This window comes from Camponotus vicinus, unplaced genomic scaffold, assembly GCF_025532165.1.
Source record: "Camponotus vicinus isolate PSW18456_S1 unplaced genomic scaffold, iyCamVici1.0 SCAF_2, whole genome shotgun sequence".
Taxonomy (NCBI): domain Eukaryota; kingdom Metazoa; phylum Arthropoda; class Insecta; order Hymenoptera; family Formicidae; genus Camponotus; species Camponotus vicinus.
Window position 1 is genome coordinate 1,801,214 of NW_028141956.1, and position 18,663 is coordinate 1,819,876.

Genomic DNA, 18,663 nt, shown 5'->3' on the forward strand with positions numbered 1-18,663 from the left:
ACATTCCTTTACAAAGCTTTAACTTTTTCTTATCTTAACCTAACATATCACATAGTATTACATAGTATCACATTTCATTTTCTTTTATTATCACATATTTCGCTTATATTTATACCTTATAACTTATTATTTCCTTTATACTTTATGTTTATTTCTTTACCTCGTTATTACTTTTACCTATCTTTTATTTCTACTTCCAATTCTTTCCTACCTTATATAAGCTCTTCTGATTGTTCCATATACTTTTTTCTTTTTCCTCTTTCTTTTTTCTCTTTTTTCCTTCCATAATCTTTCTAGGATTTTTCCTTTCTCTTCCTCCAAGTCATCATTCAGTAATTTTTGAATCCTCTCATTTACATTACTTCCTAGACTCGCAAACCATTCCTTCACTTCTACACATTCCCCTACATAATGTTCTATATTATCTAATCCTTCCTCACAAAATATACATACCTTATACTCTTTTCCCATTATCCAATACCTATTTTCTCTTTCCAAATTACCGCATCTTAGTCTTAATAATGCTCTTACCTTGTCACCTATTCCCTCAATATCCAAAATTTCTCTTCTTAGATAACTAGGTCTTTCTATTCCTACTCCTACTTCTTTATATTTTTTATTATATCTCTCCTCCCTTATCCTACTATCTACCGTTTGCCTCTGTATATCTCTTTCTCTATCTCTTATCATATTTTCAATTTCAATCTTTAAACCACTATCCCACATATTCTCGATTTCCTCTACACTCCATCCATTCCTATTGAAAAATTTTTCTCTTTGTCTACTATACAATTCTTTATTTACCATATTTACTTTTTCTATCCAACATTTTTCCATTAAGTTCTTTTCCTCTTTTTCTCTAACTTTCCATTCAAAACTCAACGCTCTAATTCCCCACCTAATTTTTAAATTTTTTCAGACCTAACTAAAAGATATATAATATATTAATCACATAATAGCCCTAACAATCCTCTACTTCTTAAAAGGAAAATTAAAAGATTTTAATGATCACCTAATAGCCCTAACAATCCTATTTCTCGATTAAGTGAAATTATTCGAGGAAAGCCTATCTCTAATCACGTATATTTTAATTACGTGCCCTAATTACATTCTCTAACCGCGTGAATAAATGTCCGACATTACGTACTATTGTACGTAAAGCTTTTCTTCAGGCCAGTTGAACTTACTTTTCGTTGATCCTGGCCACTTTCTCGCTCGATCTCTAATCAGAGATCGAAAAAGGAGATAAACACTCCTTCTTTTGCCGATTAATTAACGGCAAATGAGCGTAAATATTTCACGCTCATCGTAACGATCGCTCGATTTTACGATCGTTCGTTAAATATTTGAATATAATTTTATTTTAACTCAAATAAAGCCAAATTACTACAAATTTCTGTATATTATATTTTCTAATAAAATACAAAATTCATGTGTGTGTGTATAACTTTTATCATATTACAAATTATTTAATTAATTAATCATTTGGCTTTATATTAAATTAAAGTAAAGTTTAAAAACAATATTTACAAACAAATTCTACGATGGATGAGCTATAAGAAATTAGAATAAAATAAGTGCACGTTATAAAAATAAAGTAGCATCAAAAATTGATAAAATTATTAATGCGTGCTGTTTATTTAATAAATTAGACAAAATCTTACACAAAAATTTTCTTTTCTTGATTCTCTTTTTTAAATTAATACTTCAATATATTTTCGCAATAGATGCAAAGCATTTCGAAAGAATTTATTAAAAGTTATTTAATTATTTAATTTAATTTATTTTATTTAATTTAATCTATCCTAGCTCATCCATTTTAAGGCAACGGATTTACTACAATCTACAACCTACAATCTACATCTACATCTACAATCTCTACGAATTCGTTACCTTAAAGTTAAATAAAAGTTTTTCTCACTCACCGGCACTGATGCGCAACAGCGGAGTTATCGAAGCTACGTTGTCTGTAACATACAAATATTAAATTCATTTATAATAATGTTCACAAAATGCAATCAATATTTCAAAAAATTTTTATCGTTCGGAATTTTATATCCGATGTGTAAAATAATAAGCAGAGATAAACACGTGTGGAAAAATTTTATATATTTTTGAAACTGTTTTTTAAATAGAAAGTTTTATATGACTTTTATAAAAATCTTTTTTTCTAATTTTCTCTGTAATTTATTTAAATAATAAGACCGAATTATTATGCGTACAATTTATACCAATTGATATAGAAATAATAAATATTCACCATCAGGTTGCTCCGCCGATGCAAGATGCCTCTCCTAGGCCTGCTCCTCCTCTCAAATCATCAGGGTTGTTGCATCGATCTATAACATACAAAAGAAGATTCCAATGTAACAGCGTTCAAAATAATTAATATTTCAAAAATTATTGTATACATTGAATTTTATATTCGATGCATATAATAATAGCAGATTAATAAAATAATTCTATAAATTTTAAAAAAACATTACTAATAATTCTCTTATAACTTTATAAAAGCTTACACCTTTACAAGATTATAGCTTTAATTTAAAAATCTTTTTCTTGAATTCTCTCTTATTTAAATATAAATAAAAAAATATAAATAAAAACATCAAATTAATTGTTGCGATTAATTGTTTAATTTAAATTATAATAAACATATTTAATATTTAATATATAATTACAAATAAATAAATTGCTTACCAGAAGGTTGCTCTGCCGAAGCCTGATGCCTCTCCTAGGCCTCCTCCTCCTCTCAGTCTTAGACGCGCGATACTTAACGGCACTCCCGCATTCACGAGCGATATTTTTATATCGCTATTTTCGCTATTTTACGCGCGATACTAAACGGCACTCCCGCACTAATTCGGTACGATTAAAAATTTGGTCGCGCGATGTATATATTTATTATATATATACCTTGTACGACACTCCCGGTTTCGGTACGAGCGAAAATCCCATTTCTTTTCACGAGAATCAACTTCGAGCCAATAGGTCGGGAATGCAACGATACAACGAACAAAGACTAGGCCCGAACCGGAAAGAAGACGAAACGATTGACGGAAATAGAGGAAAATGAAGTTCACCAATTCTTTTTCGCGCATAATTATCTTATCTCGTATCGAACCTGAACCCGCTAAGCACGATTTCAGGTGCTCCGCCCGGACATATTATGCCTCCCGCGGTTGCTATATGCTACACCAGGCTGGTAGACGGCAAAAGAAGAGGATACCCACATTTTTTAAATGCTAACATTCAGCAATTTAGAAAATGGGGAGGCAACCCCTTTTACCGAGCGAAAATCGTGCCTAGGGGAATCCACTCGACTCCTCGACAGGGTTAACACACGCAGTGCGTGTGGCTGTAGACGAGTAAAGAGAAGGGACCCATTGACGACCATTCCGAGCAATCGATCGAGTTCTAACTAATCCGGGCCGAATCACTTGACGAAGCACGAAGCACGAAGCGCGAGTGTACGTTGCATAGCAATGTGTGCAAACTCGAAAGTTCCTGTTAGTTGGCATCGGAAGTAGGGACTCGTGACAATAAATGGAATTTTAAATGAAAAAGTCCAAAAGTTCCGCGAAAACGCGACGACGCGAGAATATTACAATGCGAAAACGCGGTAACGAAGCGCTTGCCGTCCGCGGCACGTTGACGGCACCGACGACGCGAAAGGGTACTTAGCTTCCCATTCAGGCACCTTAAGATTTATCATAAATAGAAAAATTTAAGATAAACCTCAAGGCACCATCCAAGTACTAAGCCCTCCCACCCCGACAAGGTGTACCCAATGGGAGGGTTATATTATATATAATTTTATGTATAATATATTTTGTGGAATTTATTTTGTAATATATTATATAAATTTAAATTCGCAAATATAAACGATAAATAAAAATATAAAGGATAAGAGAAATTATATTACATAAAGTAATGTTCAAAATAATTGATTTTAAAACTAATTATTACGCGCAATTAATTTTTACATTTTTACTTTTAAATAGATATATTTTAATAATATAAATTGCGTAAGTACAAAATAATTTGTACTTTTTAGATATAAATTTTTAGAAGTACGATAAATAAAAAAAATTCCATTTTTTTATATGTGAAATATTTAAATAAATATATTAATATGAAATATTTTATAAAACATAAGACGAATCTGAAAATATTAATAAAAATGTTTATAAATATTTTAATCATTTTAAAATAAAATGGAATATTTTTTTTATAAGTATATGTATTATATATGTTACAATTTAAAATCACTATTAAATCACTATCAAAGAAATAAGACGAAACGTGAAATATGTATATTTTGAATATAAATTAATGATAAATAATTTATATATTGTTGTATCCGCGGAACGATATATATCGAACGCGCGCGACACAATCGGCATACGCTGATGCTTGTGCACTCGTAACTAATAGCGCGATTTAAGGTGCACAAGAATTTTAATAAACCGCGAGTAACATACAAGAATTCAGAATAATCGTAAAACGGATCACAAATAGACGCGCGTCCGCACAGCTTGACAGTTGGGCTCATGTCAGACTCTCTGACGGTCGTTGTTTATAACAATATCTTGACAACGCGCGCGGAAACGATCTTCTTCGAAAGAATTCAACGGGTGACGAATACATTCAGCGGGACGGGACGCGGAGACGCAACAATATAATAAATAATGAATGTGATAAATAATTTATATTAATGACTTACATCATATCTTATTGGTCCATCCATTTCCAAAATCTCCTTTTTTCTTTTGCTTTTTTCGCTTTTTCTTCGTGGCACTTCAATCCTCCTTGCACTTATTTGAATTCCTCGTTGCACTTACACTCATTCACGAAAAGTTCCTCGTTGCACTTGCAATTGTGTTCAGAGAAAGAATTTGATAATATATGATACGTCTCACATCACTACTTCACTATTCAAGAGCCACTGAGCGAATGATCGTAAGTCAGAAACATTATCGCGGTACTGTTTATATCACCAAGGTTGACTATGTAAAGAAAGAATTTGATAATATGTGAAACGTCTCTCACGTCACTACTCAAGATCACTGTGCGAATGATAATAAAGCCGTGTAACATATTAACAATAGCGCTATACTATTTATCAAGGTCGAACACGGTGTTATTGATAATTCTCTCGTTGCCGAAATATTTTCTGTAATATAAAATATTTGCGCAAAGAATATTAAATTATAAAAGTATTTTAATTTATTAATTAAAATTAATTGATTATTTATTAAACTATTCATCATGAAGTCTTTCGTTATGTTAATTATTTGCACCTATAATTCGATTGTTTTATTTCGTGTTCTCTCACAATTCCCCCCCCCCCAAATTATATTTAGATTGTCAAGTAGAATGATAAAGTAACACGGATGGAATATATTTGTGACTCTAAGTATTAAAATAATAATTATTGTCCGTAAAGATTGCAAACATCGATGTGATTATTTAATATGTTGGATTCCTATCACATTAAATCGAATCTCGATTAAATTGTATATTGTTTAATTAACCAGGATTGAGAAAATTTAAAGCATTGGTCAAAATATATTTAATTCTAATATTGTTAAAGAAATATTATAAGCATATAATAAGCATCGATGATCAAAAGATCATAATATATTTAATTCTCTTGTCCCCTTTCATGTATCCCCTGTTTCAATTTTTATTCGCAGTAATGAATGATTACAATTCGATAAATATTTATCGTTGCGATACAGTCATTTCATGTCGTTTATCAAAAGTTAATTAAGTTTTAATTATTAATATTTATAGCAAATTATGTTTCGATACTAATTCTAATCGTGTTTAATACAAAAATTACAATATACAAAGCGTTTCTCACCACTACTTTATTACTCGAGAGTCATTGTGCGAATGATGACAAAGCCGTGACATGTATAACGCGCTTGCTATACGTCGCCAAGGTCAAACATGATATTATTGATAATTCTCTGCCGAAATATTTTACGTACTACATATACACGCGGAATTTTAAATTATAGAGGTATATTTTATTTTAAATTAATTATTAAACGATTGATGTATCACGGAACCTTTTGTTATGCTAATGCCCACACTACAACACATTATACTAAAAGATAACGGAAAGATGTCTTTTTTAAGTTATCTTTTCGACAAAACGAAAAGATGTTTATAAAGACATCTTTTCGCTTTGTCGAAAAAGATGACATAAAAGAGACATAATAGTATGTGGCACGTGTTTCTTCGCTTGCCGCTACGCGGTGAGCTACTCTTAACTTATCTCGTATTTAATATTTATCACGAAATGTATATAAAGAATTAGCAATTAATATAAGATCTGAAGCATATTTTTGCCTTTTATGAGTAGTAGTGCCAGAAAGAGGATCCTACTTGCACGCATCAATCAGAGAGAGCCACATACGTGTGCTACGCAGAATGATTGTATGTGTGTGAGCCGCATCCTTTTCTTGACATTACTGTTTATCAGTTTAATTTCTGACAAATGGAATTTAAAATAATTTATTTAATAATCTGGATTCCTTGTTGGGATTCAGAATATTAAACGGATTATTAGAAATTAGGCGGATAAATGGGAGAAATAGTCCATTTATTGCGTGTATTGAAGTATTCCTACTACCGAGTGTCGATAAATCTATATAGAATGAATAAAGTCATCTTTTAGTCATCATATGGACAAGACTAAAAAGTCACTGAATTCGGGTCATGAGACGACTTTTAGCCATCTTTCCGTCGACTTAACGATGTCAGTAAAAGATGTCTGTGACAAAAAAATGTCCAGTTTAGTAGTACTTTTAGACGATTTGGTGCTGTGTGGATGATTTGAATTTATTCGATTGTTTTACCGCGCTTTTCCGAAGTCAAATTTTATAATATTTAGTTTTGTATTTTAAAAAACTGACTTAGAGCGAACTAAATAAATAAATAAATAAATGATGTTGAGAAAAAGAAAAAGAAGACACATAAATAAATAATAGCGTGAAAAGAGAGAACATACTAATATTTTTATATAATAAATTATTATTAATTAAATTATTTATATTTTTATTTATATTATTTATATTATCAGAGGAACATATATGTATAACCCTCTGAGAACATTCGTGGACATTGGTTTTGTAGTTTATGTCGTTTTCAATGTCCACAGAGGGAAGATCGCTTCCAGGGATCACTTAAAAGCGGGCCATGACATCTCTCAGTCTTCTCTCTGCGCTCGCGTTCGTGTTTTGAATCTGGGCCTGTTCTTTTTAGCTGCACTGCTGCACTAGTGCAATTAGTTAGAGTGAAAGAAAGTATGTTTGTCTCTTTCCAACTTATTGCACTAGTGCAGCAGTGCAGCTAAAAAGAACAGACCCTCTGACAGCTCTTGACAGTTCTCACTTTAAAGGACAATCAAGAAATGGATAGCGATGATTCCTCTATCGAATTACCGGAGAATAATGCAAGGATAAATATTTAATTTAACTGACTCAGATTTTGATGTAAATACACTCATATTCCAAGTCGTTTTGCATAAAAACAAAAATTTTATAATTATATTTAGAGAAAATATAATTTAAGGTTAAAAAAAATCTGTGATACAAAACTTGGATGAGAGTATTTTATCAAAGTCTAAGATGAGCGAATTAAATTAAAGACTAATTAAAGATTTATTCAGAATATCCTCTTATAGATACAGATGAATCAACAAGATGACCAGTATGCAGGTCTGGTAATTTCTGGACACAAATTTGATAAGAAGCTCATATGCATTAATTATCCGGGTAATGTAGTTAACGTTGATAAAGCAATCGAAACATTAGGAGGCATTAGTTCTATTTCTATGGTACATGATACAAATTAAACATTACATCCAATTAATTATATTAAAATTCAATTATTCAATTATATATATACATTTGGTCATTTAACAGACTGCAGATGCCTCTAATAGAAGACTAGAATTACGGTTCAGACCTGATGATGGATATAGCAAACCTACCTGTGGAGATAGGCACAGCACAATTGGTTTTTTACTCAGAGTTAGGATGAAAAAAAATAGAATAATAAAAGCAGAGATGACAGAAGCTACAAAATCAAAGTGTACAGATACTGCAGATCTGAAAGCTACTGCATCTTCCACTATTAATAATGAAAATCTTAAAACATTCCATTTGTTGGAGGATGAACAAATTAATAGTATATCTAACGTTGTGATAAAAGAGGATAGCTGTAAAGATAATGCTAATATTGAAAATACTGCAGATAATATAAACAAGTTAGATGGTACACATGAAAATGAAAACTCTCCAAAAGAAAAAAGGAATGTATTGCCTACTTTTGACAATAGTAGATATGAAAATTTGTCCCAAGAAACAGATTATGAATTGCCATGTTTAAAAATATTAGGAAGAGTTGAAACTGAATTTAAATTTACCAGTATGTTTTGTAATAAATTATGTAAAACATTATCTGTATAATGATTCTAATTCTCTTCTTATTCAGCATATTAATATTTCTTTTCTCTTGTAGATTTATGCGATTTTCAATATGTACCAATGACACAGAGCAAATCAGATCCAAAAAAATTGGAGTGCATATATAATTTGATTTATCCGATAGGTATTCCACCTTATTCTTGGTTGAAGAATGACGTACCCTACTTTTTGCCACCAGCCGCATTCAGCAGAATGGACACTGTGCAACAATACGTACCAAAAATTGAGATAGATTCTAATTTAGAGAATATAATTGGTAAAAACAAGAAATGTCAAGCAGGCTTTCCCAACTATATATACTTTTCTACAGTAGGAGTGCCCACTGCAGCACCAACAGGCATTGAAACAGCTATGAAAGTAAAGTTTCTTCAGAATGCACATTTAGAACAAGTGCGCCAACTTTTTGAGGACCGTCCAATTTGGTCCAAAAATGCCATCATGTATAAAACACAATTTACATCTGAACAGTTGAAGATATTATTACCAGCAGTAGCGTATCATTTTACGACTGGACCATGGAGAATCATGTGGGTGAAACTTGGTTACGATCCAAGGGAAGATATTAATGCGAGAAAGTATCAGACATTAGATTATAGATTAAAAGCTATGCGTAAGTTATATATCTTTTAATTGCCAAAGGTGTTTAATATTTCACATAAGCAATATAACAATACTTTTTTAAAAACGATTAAAATTTCTATGTATGATTTTATAGATGGATTAGGTTCAACTGTCAGATGCAAAAGAAATTATTCAAATTATACATTACCATACAAATCTGCACCTGTTTCTAAACAAAAACCTGCTGTACTCACCGCTACTTCGAGTCAGAAACAAAAGCCGAAGAAAGAACGTCATTTACATGAGAACGTGTATATATACCGGGAAGGCATGGTACCTCCTTCCCGGCAAATGTTTTATCAGGTATTTGTTAATTCCTTTCTTTGCAGTATTGATAGTGAAAATACTTGACTTCGTATAATAAATAAAATTATTATCTTTATTTATTTTGTTATTAGTATTGCGACGTTTTAATAGAAGAAATACAAGAAATGTTGGCAAAGCTCCCTGATCCTTTACCTGATATAAAATGTCACGAGAAGAGAGGATGGTTGCCATTTGGTTTTGATGTACAATGCAGAGAAATTTTAAACAAACAAGTGCGTGCCGTTCTGAGAAAGAAGATGAACATTCCTGAGGACCGTATGTACTTGTTTCAACTTCATTAACACTATGTTACATATATCAAGAATAAAATTACATATACTTTTTTATTATAGATCCAACATCGCTTCCACGGAGACGGAAACATGGCATTAAATTAAAGACTAATAAAACGATTAATAAAAGAACGAAAAAAGGCAAAGCGAATTCTACAGAAACTCAGTCAAATGTTACGCCTACCTTGGAATTGAATGTGATTAATGAAAATTTGTAGCTTGAATTTAAGTAATTAAAATTATGAATATACAAAAAGATCTAACTACATTTTTCTATTAGATATCTGTTTGAAAAATGTATTGAAATGTAATATTCTAAATTAACTTGACATTCATTTATAAGTATTAGATAAAGTTTTACAGATAAATACTTTTATATAAAAGTATATTTATCTGTATATACATATGTAAATGTAATATATATATGTAAAATAAATATAAAATATAATTATCCTTAATTAAAAATTATAGTATGAATTTCTTCGTTTTACATGTAGGCCTAAATATATATACATCAAGTATCCAATTGCATATAGATTTGTGTCATAATGAAAGAATATCTACATATGATGTGTATTCGACCTAGTAGTTGAGGTGTGAAGGCATACATGGCGTCTAAAGTATTTTCATCTTTTTTCACGATCATAATTAATTTACACGATTACATCATTTTTCAGATGCATAATCATAATCACTTTAGACTTTATGAAAATGGCCAAATGTATGATGTATGTACATGTACTTTTCGCTCGGAATCTAAAGATGCGCCAGTACTTCGACAGCGGCTATAGGTGGTGTTTGATCACCACTGAGGATAACTGGCTCGGATTCAGTTTGAACAATTCTAACAAGATTCGCGTCCTTCTTTGAAGGTACTAGAGTAGCATTCGGCGTGACGTTCGTTTCAGTGCAGTAACTCGGCGGTCGACTCTCCCTCATTGTACCAGGAGCCGCGATACTTCCTGCGTTTGACCTATAAGTCGGTGGTGGTGACGTTGTAGGTTGCAGTCGGTCCAACAACAACAGCCGAAGCCTATACTCTTGCATACTAGCCTGTAATGAAATGTATAATTTACATTGTATAAATTTTTTCAAGATTAGCAAAAAAAAAGCAATAATCTCGAATTCCAAATGTATGTATATGTGCCAAGAATGTATTCGGATGAATGTATTCGGAAAGAAGAGTCAAATGTTTGAATGAATCTGTGATACAAAGTGCCTAATTTGTATACATCTCTATGACGTTTTTTTAGGAAACATGTGTAAATTATTAATTTTCATATCACTACATTATTTAATTGAAAAAACAATAATCAGAAATTAAAATCGAATATTGAATTTGAGTTTTTTGAGATATTTTTTTATAGATTTTATCCTACTCTATGCTTATCTCACCTGGTAACTCGGTGGTGGGGTTCTAAATTGGAATTCTGGATAGAGCATAGCTGCGTATGGATGTATCGGTCTCATAGGCGGTATCCTACCGGGAATGCCTGTGAAACCAAAGAAGCTGCCACAGTAGTCTTGATTAGTCAATCGCCATGCTACTGCGCTCACCAACACCAGAAGCACTCCTATACCTATAACAGACAATGCATACTGTTTGTACATTATAATAATAATAATACTTATGTAATAATAATACTTATGTAATACTATTGTGATACTACGTAATAGCTTTTATTTTATAATTACAATACAAAGTAATCTAGAATCTTCACATCCGTCCGTTTATAGTCGATTTAAGAAATATTTATAAGCTACAGTTTCTGGTTTTTAAGTGAAAGTAACAAAAAAATGACAAATTGCAATGTTTATCTAGCTAACAAGCAGCGGTATCTGCTTCTCCGATCCATCTACGGGTACGTCTCTCCTTCGATCTCACGGCCCCTCCACCTCCACATGTATAAGGCGTACGACATCGATCTCTCTGTAGGTTAGAGCATTCCCCTATTGTGAGAGGCATTCTGAGCAGGTCGCAGGTTACATGCTCACGTTTAGAAAGTAACTGTTGCAAACTCGAGTTTCCCTATTCCCTCTCCTTTTGTCCCTCGCTAGACTCTGTCGTCACGTGCATTCGGTTGGTCCTAGCACTTAGTACTCTACATTGAGTGATAATGATTGTTTAAGTTATATTTTTTATCATCAATTTCAAAACCTTATAGATAAGGTATATATGTTTCTCTTCCGCAACTCTACCTCTACATAAATAAATCTATATTTAAAAAAAATTCAAGAACAAAAATAATCGCTATAAGTAAAAAAAATATTGCGACTAAGCGAATATATGCATACTTATTTTTTAACTTTGAAAAAATTGAAATCTTCGCTAAAAGAAAGATTTTTCGAAGACACTGAAAATCTACAGCAACAGTGCTAAACGTTTTTGAGATTAAATGTACAATAATTTCAGTTCTGAATAAAATCCTTTCGATAGAATCATTTATAATCTCTCGATTATAATCTCGATCTCTCGCGTATAAATTTTTGTGAAGTCATAAATATAAAGCTAAATTACTTAAAAATATAAATTTGTTTTACATGGTAATATAAAAGGCTATGATTATACAAAGATTCCTTGTAAGATTTTCTCTCAGACCGAGGTAGTACCTTCACAAATCGTTCCAGTCGCTGGTTGACTGTGTCATTTATACGCTGAGAAAGAATGCATTATGAATAAAATAACATTTTTTTTATCGCATAATCACACACTTATGGATTGTAGTTTTTCTTCTTAATAAGATTAGTAAGTTTCATTATAAGATATTGTATCTTCTTATTACAATCTTGCATCGATAATCTCGAGTAAAAAAAATGTGTTTCTTTACCGGACATGAATATTCCCACGAGGTGATCACGGCCGGAAGCTTTAAGAGCGCCTAGGAGAGTGCCAGCACCGGCGCAAACGAGGCCTACGAAACCGACACCCAATATGGACCAGCGTACAGGCGGGGAACTCAAGCCGCAGCACTGTTTCGGTACCGCATCTCTGTGACACAAGAAGTGATCGTTGAGTGACCCACTGACATACACTCGTCTCGTGACGATCGTTTGGTGCGCGTTCACTATACAAGGCCAGTCGTAAAACTGTATACGACCATATAGCTCGCAAATGAGATGTATCTTCGAATTAGACATGACTGGATATCTGTGCATCGCGTATAGTTAATTAGAAAATTTAAAGCTACATTTTTATCTTATTATTTTCATTTTTATCTTATTATTTTCATATTTTAATATATTATTTACTCATTAACTTTACATTTATTTTTCAGATATTGTATTAAATACAGCTATAAAATGTAACATCTCTTGCGGGAGAAAGAGACAAAAATAACCACATCTCACCTGCCAAAGGCAGAGACGCTGGCGGGTACAGGAAAGGGTAGACCGAGGCTGAGGCCTCTAAGACCTAAGTGTGGGGGAGGAGGATGAAGGAAACCTCTAGGGGGTGGCACCAATGGCATTCCCAGCGCTGTTGAGGCTGTCTGGCAGCCTGGCGCGGTTGCAGGATACGTCGTCGGCATGGAACAGGACCTCAGGGCGCGACGATGCTGCCTTCGTAACCGTCGTTCTCGCCTTCGAGCGTCTCGGATGCCATCGGGAATCTCCTCGCTCTGACTCGCTTCTGGTCCACCGTGAAGCGCCAACTCGGTCTGCGCCTCCGTCGAAGTGAAAGACCGCGCATTGTCCCGTGTTGCTTCCTGAAATGTAAATAGACTGTGAATTTCAACGCATCAATTGAATCGTGATGGGTGTCTTGGAATTCGAGTAGAACGATTTTTTCCTCCATTTATAAGGTAGCGAGTAATCTCTCTTCTCCCTTTTCTCCTTGAATGAGGGAGTCTCGAACTCTTATCTGATGTTAAAATAGCTGACTTGAAAATATCATTCTATCTCACTCGTTCTTATTCTCGTCTTGCCCTCATTTTTGGCCAACCGCCCACATAGTTTCTGGAAAATGGACACCTTCGTTTCCTGCTTGAAAGATTACGATCATTCCCAAGCAGCAATCTTATAAAGGGACATATAGGAATGTATTATAAATATTGGATGAGTAGATAAAAATTTTTTCGATATTTACAATCGGAAGAAACGAGTGTCCGCATAAAAGAATGAATTGAAAATGTGAAACGAGTCTTCTTTCGAAACTTTGTTTTCGAGGAAATAAGATTGATAAATTCGAGAATTATACAGAAATCTACATTCAAATCTTTGTAAAAGTATTTCCTGATCATTCAGGAATAATTTTTGTATTAAATAATTGAGTAAAGAGAATGTGTATGTTAAAGATTTTTTTTATGCAACTTTCTAAAATAAATTTTTTTATTGCATGCTTTACACTGTTATAAAAGAAAAACACAGAGCTTCTTAAATTTCAAGTGCTAGATTTGCAAATGTACTGAAAAAACTTAATAATATTTGAATAAGATATAAATATTTTGCATATATATACATTTTTATTTATCACTAAAACTATATTTTTATTACTAAAACTAATATTTACTGCATTTGATAAATGTTCAGAAACATAAAATATATAAACAAAAATAGATATATATTTATAATATATTTTAAGTAATATATCTTAAATAATTTACTTGACTTGCGGACTGTAATATGCAAAGTTATCAAAAAGAGGATTTTTAAAAATATTTCCTGATAATATATATAAATTCCCAGTAAAATTTTATGGAACTTCTCTGAAAGAGATTTTTATATTTTAGATATAAAAGAAATCCCTGGTTTTCCATGTTTTTTCTCCCACAGAAAATAAATTCTGTTATATAAAATTAAAGTCTTTTTCTTTACATTATATTTGAGCATAATTTTTGAGAATCATTTTTGTCTTAACCAGCTGGGAGAGATTTAATAGCTACTATTAAAAAATCTGAGGAAAAATTATTTTCCTCACTTTTCACTGTATATTTAGGATTGAAAAATGTACTTCCTTAAACATTGAAAGTTTGGCTTCTCCTTCAATGAATGTAAACAAAATCACACTTATAATGAATGTAATTCATGTTACATAATTTAAAAAATCGATTGCTCTCTTCGCGATTAAATTTAGCAGAAAATATTGAAACGCACAAAAAAAGGATCATGTTGTATCTTCCTTAAAATACATATGTATGCAATTTGATTATGAGATTAATAAAAAATTTTACTTCTTAATAAAAAAAAATAAAATATGAAGGAGAAAATTCTTAGCGCATAAGTAATATATTCCAGTAATAAATAAAACGATATCTCAAATCCGCGAATATATGTACACGTGAATAATTGAGCGAACGGTGATTTTTTTTCGGTGACTAGATGATTGCGCGCGAGCATATAATGTCAAAAGAAGAATTGAAACGGTACCTGTGTTCTGTTCGCGTTGCTCCTGATGTCGGCAGTAACATCAACGGCGACGACGCTCACAGGCCTCGGGACATTCTCGGGCAAAACCTCGGCCATCATACGGTCTTGATCATTGGTATGTGTGTGTATGTGTGTGTCCGCGCTCCTCGGTATAAAATGTACACATATATATTTTTCTGTTTCGCGCACTGTGCGTAATCTTCACTCTCGTCCTGACTTAATTTTTTTCCGGATGTCTTTCGACGCGTTTTTCGTCGATCTCAGCTGATAACTTTTTAACCAAGCTCTCCTCTTTTCACTTCCAAGTTCCTCTTTTCCACCATCAATCCATTTTTCCGTTCTCTCTTTCGTCTCGTCTGTTTTTACGACACGACTCCCATTCTCTTTTATCTCCGCATCACCTGGCTCGCGTTGATCTTCATCTCTAACGATATAAGTCAAGATGAGAAAAGGCTCCTCTCTCCCGATTTGCCCCGTTGAAAACAAATCACCGATGCTTGACGGTGCTTAATTGCAATTGACATTAATACTCAAAGTTTCTCTCCTCTCGCTTTTTTCACCTATTAACGCGAGTTATACATGCAATTATGAGATTTATGAGATAAGCTCAAGTATGATGATCGCAATTAAACAAATGCAAACGAATATTGGCAGTATACGTTCAATACTGTTGTCACCTGTAACACGTATAATATTGTTATCCGAAACAAAGCCAGTTCATCGCGAAATCCTACATCCAGTCTCCGCAACAAGTAACCGTTCGCTCCAACGTACACTCCTAATGCAATCTCCGCGAACCTACGGTATTCCGTTCACTCGCATGAGAGCGGCATCGTAAGCGGATAAAGAGTTAGTTCTTGCCATTACGGTGTGAATTTTCTTGTAATGCGAGGAAATTCCTCGCGCACGTTCCTTCGAAACCGGTCATCTGCTTCCGCGCGATCTAAAATTGAAAACGCTTCGATGCCACCAGGATAGTTGTAATTCATGTAAATATAATGTTACTCTATGCTCTTTTAAACGACAGCGTTTAAGTTCACGTCAACTAGATCGATTCGCCTGAGAGCACACGTGGGAGAAAGTAGATTCAAGCGCGCTTGAGAGCTGGCCTTTCTCGATTTAGCATTGCTTCATTTGCTTTTGTGTTTTATCGATAATCGTTTATCGAAAATTTTAATGTGAAAGAACGCTTTTTTTCTGTCTTCACACTCTTTCGATTTATGTAGGAAATATCAAGACTGCATCGCGAGAGAAACGAAGATAAGAGAAATAAAATGTATGAGAAATTAAATAGCATTATTATATAACGTTATGATTTTTATTTCTAATTCTTTCTATTTTTTTTTAGTTAAGCACAGTGTGAAACTTTCAACTGAATGTTACTGAATTATTGCATAATATAATATTTTAACTATTCGCAACTAATTTAATTTTAAAGACTTAAGTGGACATTATATCGCTTTATAACGACATGAATTTTGATATAATTATATTTTATATATAAAATAATAGAATAAAAAATATAATTTAACATTTTCTCCATACAAAACTTTTTAAAAAAGCCGAAAAAAATAGAAATATTTATGACATTTTTTCCCTTGTCAAATCAAGAAACTTGTTATTACGTTGCATAAATCGTTCTGTTTGTATTTCAATAATAATTATCAATTGAAAAAATTCAATATTTTATTTTGATAAATATAATAAAAAATAATTCAAATTATATAAAATAAGGATTAATTGGAAAAATATTAAATATTAATATAATCCTTTTTCATATTTTGTTTAATATGTTATATTTTTATTCATATTCGGACATATGTTATTGAAAACTGATTTGATTAAGCTGAAACAAATAGAAAAATTAATTTTTCAATTTTCAAACAATTTTCAAAACAAAGCTTTGTGCGCAAGAAATTATGCTTCACATATTTTTTATTTACTTTTCTATATAGAATTTCTTCCTTGATCGATTGTAACGTAATGACCACTCTACACACGTCGATATCTATTATTGAAGTTTCAGCTAAACCTTATAATTTTTTTCGTGCAATTCTCTTTGAACATCGAATCAATGGAAATTAAAAAAAAGAGGCTAACTTTCTCATAAAATCAATTCAACGAAATCAAAGTTATTAATCGAATCGTGATCATTGAATGAAAAAACGAATTTCATGGACGAGTTCTTTTTCGACGATGAAAAAAGAGAGATCGAAAAAAAAAGAGACTTTTTATGGCGATCGCAAATAATCAATGGAATCGAATCAATCCGATTCGTCTATCAATTTCTATTTTAATCGACCATGCGTGAAAAACGAGTCCTTGCAAGAGTTATTACATATGCGACGCGATGTAATATCAAGGAGAATGAAAAAAAATAGAATATTATTCTCTACTGACATGAGAGAAAGAGACAGAAAGAGAGAGGGGAACTTATATTCTCTATTGAACTTTGAACTTTAATCGGATAATGATACAACTGGATAAAACTCGTATCACAAACGGGACTCTTAGAGAGTGGAGCTGTTACTTTCGAGAGCAAGAAACGAGAACGCTTTTTAGAATCTCGAGATGGATCTTCATTTTTTTCGGAGGAAGACGAAATATTCTTTAAAAACGATAGTACATCCTACTAACGGTTAAAGTCTTTGCAACAAAGGAATTTCGTTCCTTTATGATATTACATCACAGATATCCGCGTAAAAGGGTTCTAGAACATATTTGGAATCTTTAAGTTTTAATAGAATATGACGCACAAATACGAATCTTTTTTATAACATATACATATGAATACTTTTTTTTGTACGTATACAATAACATTTAATAAACTCTCTTTATTCAAAATCGCTTCATGTCCCCTAGAATAAGCTCTCTCTCTTTCTCTCATTTTCTATTCACATGATATTTATAACAATTTTTAATAAAGTGGGTACAAGAGTGCACTTTTATCGCGACAATAATAGAAGCGCAAGCCGACAGGCGGGGACATACGCGACTCTCGCGTACGTTGGAATTATTGACAGGTGTCCTCGGAGCGTGCGAGGATAAAGCCGAGTAAAACCGCGAGATAAACATATTTTTGCGTGGGCGGCGCGTACACCCGTTGACCACAACGAACGGTAAATCAAGCGAGAGAGCCTTTTTAACCTGATTGGGGTCGCGGCAGATTTCCCAGCTGGCTGCGCGCGTATCCGCGTTCGAAAAAAAATCACTCGCAGGAAGCACCTCTCTGTCGCGACGACGCCGCTGGCTCGGGTCGAAATCACGCTACCGCGAGAGCGCGATACCTTTTGCGCGGCTGTTCTTCTCGCTCGGAACCAAGTCCAAGTCGCGCATTGTCCGTTCCTTCCGCGAGAAGGAACGTGACGCACGCACAGCTACGAGACGATCCTCACCAAGCTAGCGGCTCCACTGACTCCGTTGTTGCTGGATGAGACGTCGGGACGTGTAGCCGCGCCGCACCTACACAATCACCCGTCAAACACACCGACTGTCAAGCGCCAATCGCGTCGCGTCTCCCGCCGACGAGGGTACGTCGGTGTCCGGTGAATGCGCGAGAGAGACGGAACGAGTAC

The 18,663-nt window shown here is 33.2% G+C and overlaps 2 protein-coding genes and 1 long non-coding RNA gene across 10 annotated transcripts; 1 reads left to right on the forward strand and 2 right to left on the reverse strand.

Moving 5' to 3' along the window:
* Nucleotides 1–1,810: 1,810 nt before the first annotated feature.
* LOC145966356 (uncharacterized) lies at nt 1,811–2,872 on the reverse strand. The gene is made up of 3 exons (XR_014437031.1): nt 2,701–2,872; nt 2,261–2,339; nt 1,811–1,967 (listed from the first exon to the last, which is right to left on the reverse strand). It is a non-coding gene; the product is annotated as an uncharacterized LOC145966356 (long non-coding RNA).
* A 4,469-nt stretch (nt 2,873–7,341) lies between these two features.
* L(2)37cd (general transcription factor IIIC subunit l(2)37Cd) lies at nt 7,342–10,173 on the forward strand. 2 transcript variants are annotated; one of them, XM_083090230.1, is made up of 7 exons: nt 7,342–7,468; nt 7,706–7,852; nt 7,941–8,445; nt 8,539–9,114; nt 9,220–9,428; nt 9,524–9,707; nt 9,785–10,173. In XM_083090230.1, exons 1-7 carry the CDS (start codon nt 7,427–7,429, stop codon nt 9,940–9,942), a joined length of 1,821 nt encoding a protein of 606 aa, XP_082946356.1. In that variant the 5' UTR covers nt 7,342–7,426; the 3' UTR covers nt 9,943–10,173. The 2 variants fall into 2 exon arrangements, with proteins under 2 accessions (XP_082946356.1, XP_082946355.1); XM_083090229.1 differs by having other exon boundaries at nt 7,346–7,468; nt 7,700–7,852; nt 9,785–10,172.
* Nucleotides 9,482–18,516, reverse strand: LOC145966261 (uncharacterized). Of its 7 annotated transcripts, none has more exons than XM_083090232.1 (6): nt 18,236–18,516; nt 15,089–15,512; nt 13,073–13,428; nt 12,553–12,713; nt 11,120–11,304; nt 9,482–10,777 (listed from the first exon to the last, which is right to left on the reverse strand). In XM_083090232.1, the coding sequence occupies exons 2-6, from the start codon at nt 15,185–15,187 to the stop codon at nt 10,481–10,483; spliced, it is 1,098 nt and encodes a 365-aa protein (XP_082946358.1). In that variant the 5' UTR covers nt 15,188–15,512; nt 18,236–18,516; the 3' UTR covers nt 9,482–10,480. The 7 variants fall into 7 exon arrangements, with proteins under 7 accessions (XP_082946358.1, XP_082946362.1, XP_082946360.1 ...); XM_083090236.1 differs by having other exon boundaries at nt 15,089–15,648; XM_083090234.1 differs by having other exon boundaries at nt 15,089–15,765.
* Between the last annotated feature and the right edge of the window lie 147 nt (nt 18,517–18,663).

Coding starts and splice junctions, on each gene's coding strand:
- LOC145966261 (XM_083090232.1), bottom strand. CDS start 15,187: ATGATGGCCGAGGTTTTGCCCGAGAATGTCCCGAGGCCTGTGAGCGTC. Junction 11,305..12,552: donor CGTGGGAATATTCATGTCCG/GTAAAGAAACAC, acceptor TGTCTGTTATAG/GTATAGGAGTGCTTCTGGTG. Junction 10,778..11,119: donor CCCCACCACCGAGTTACCAG/GTGAGATAAGCA, acceptor ATTTCATTACAG/GCTAGTATGCAAGAGTATAG.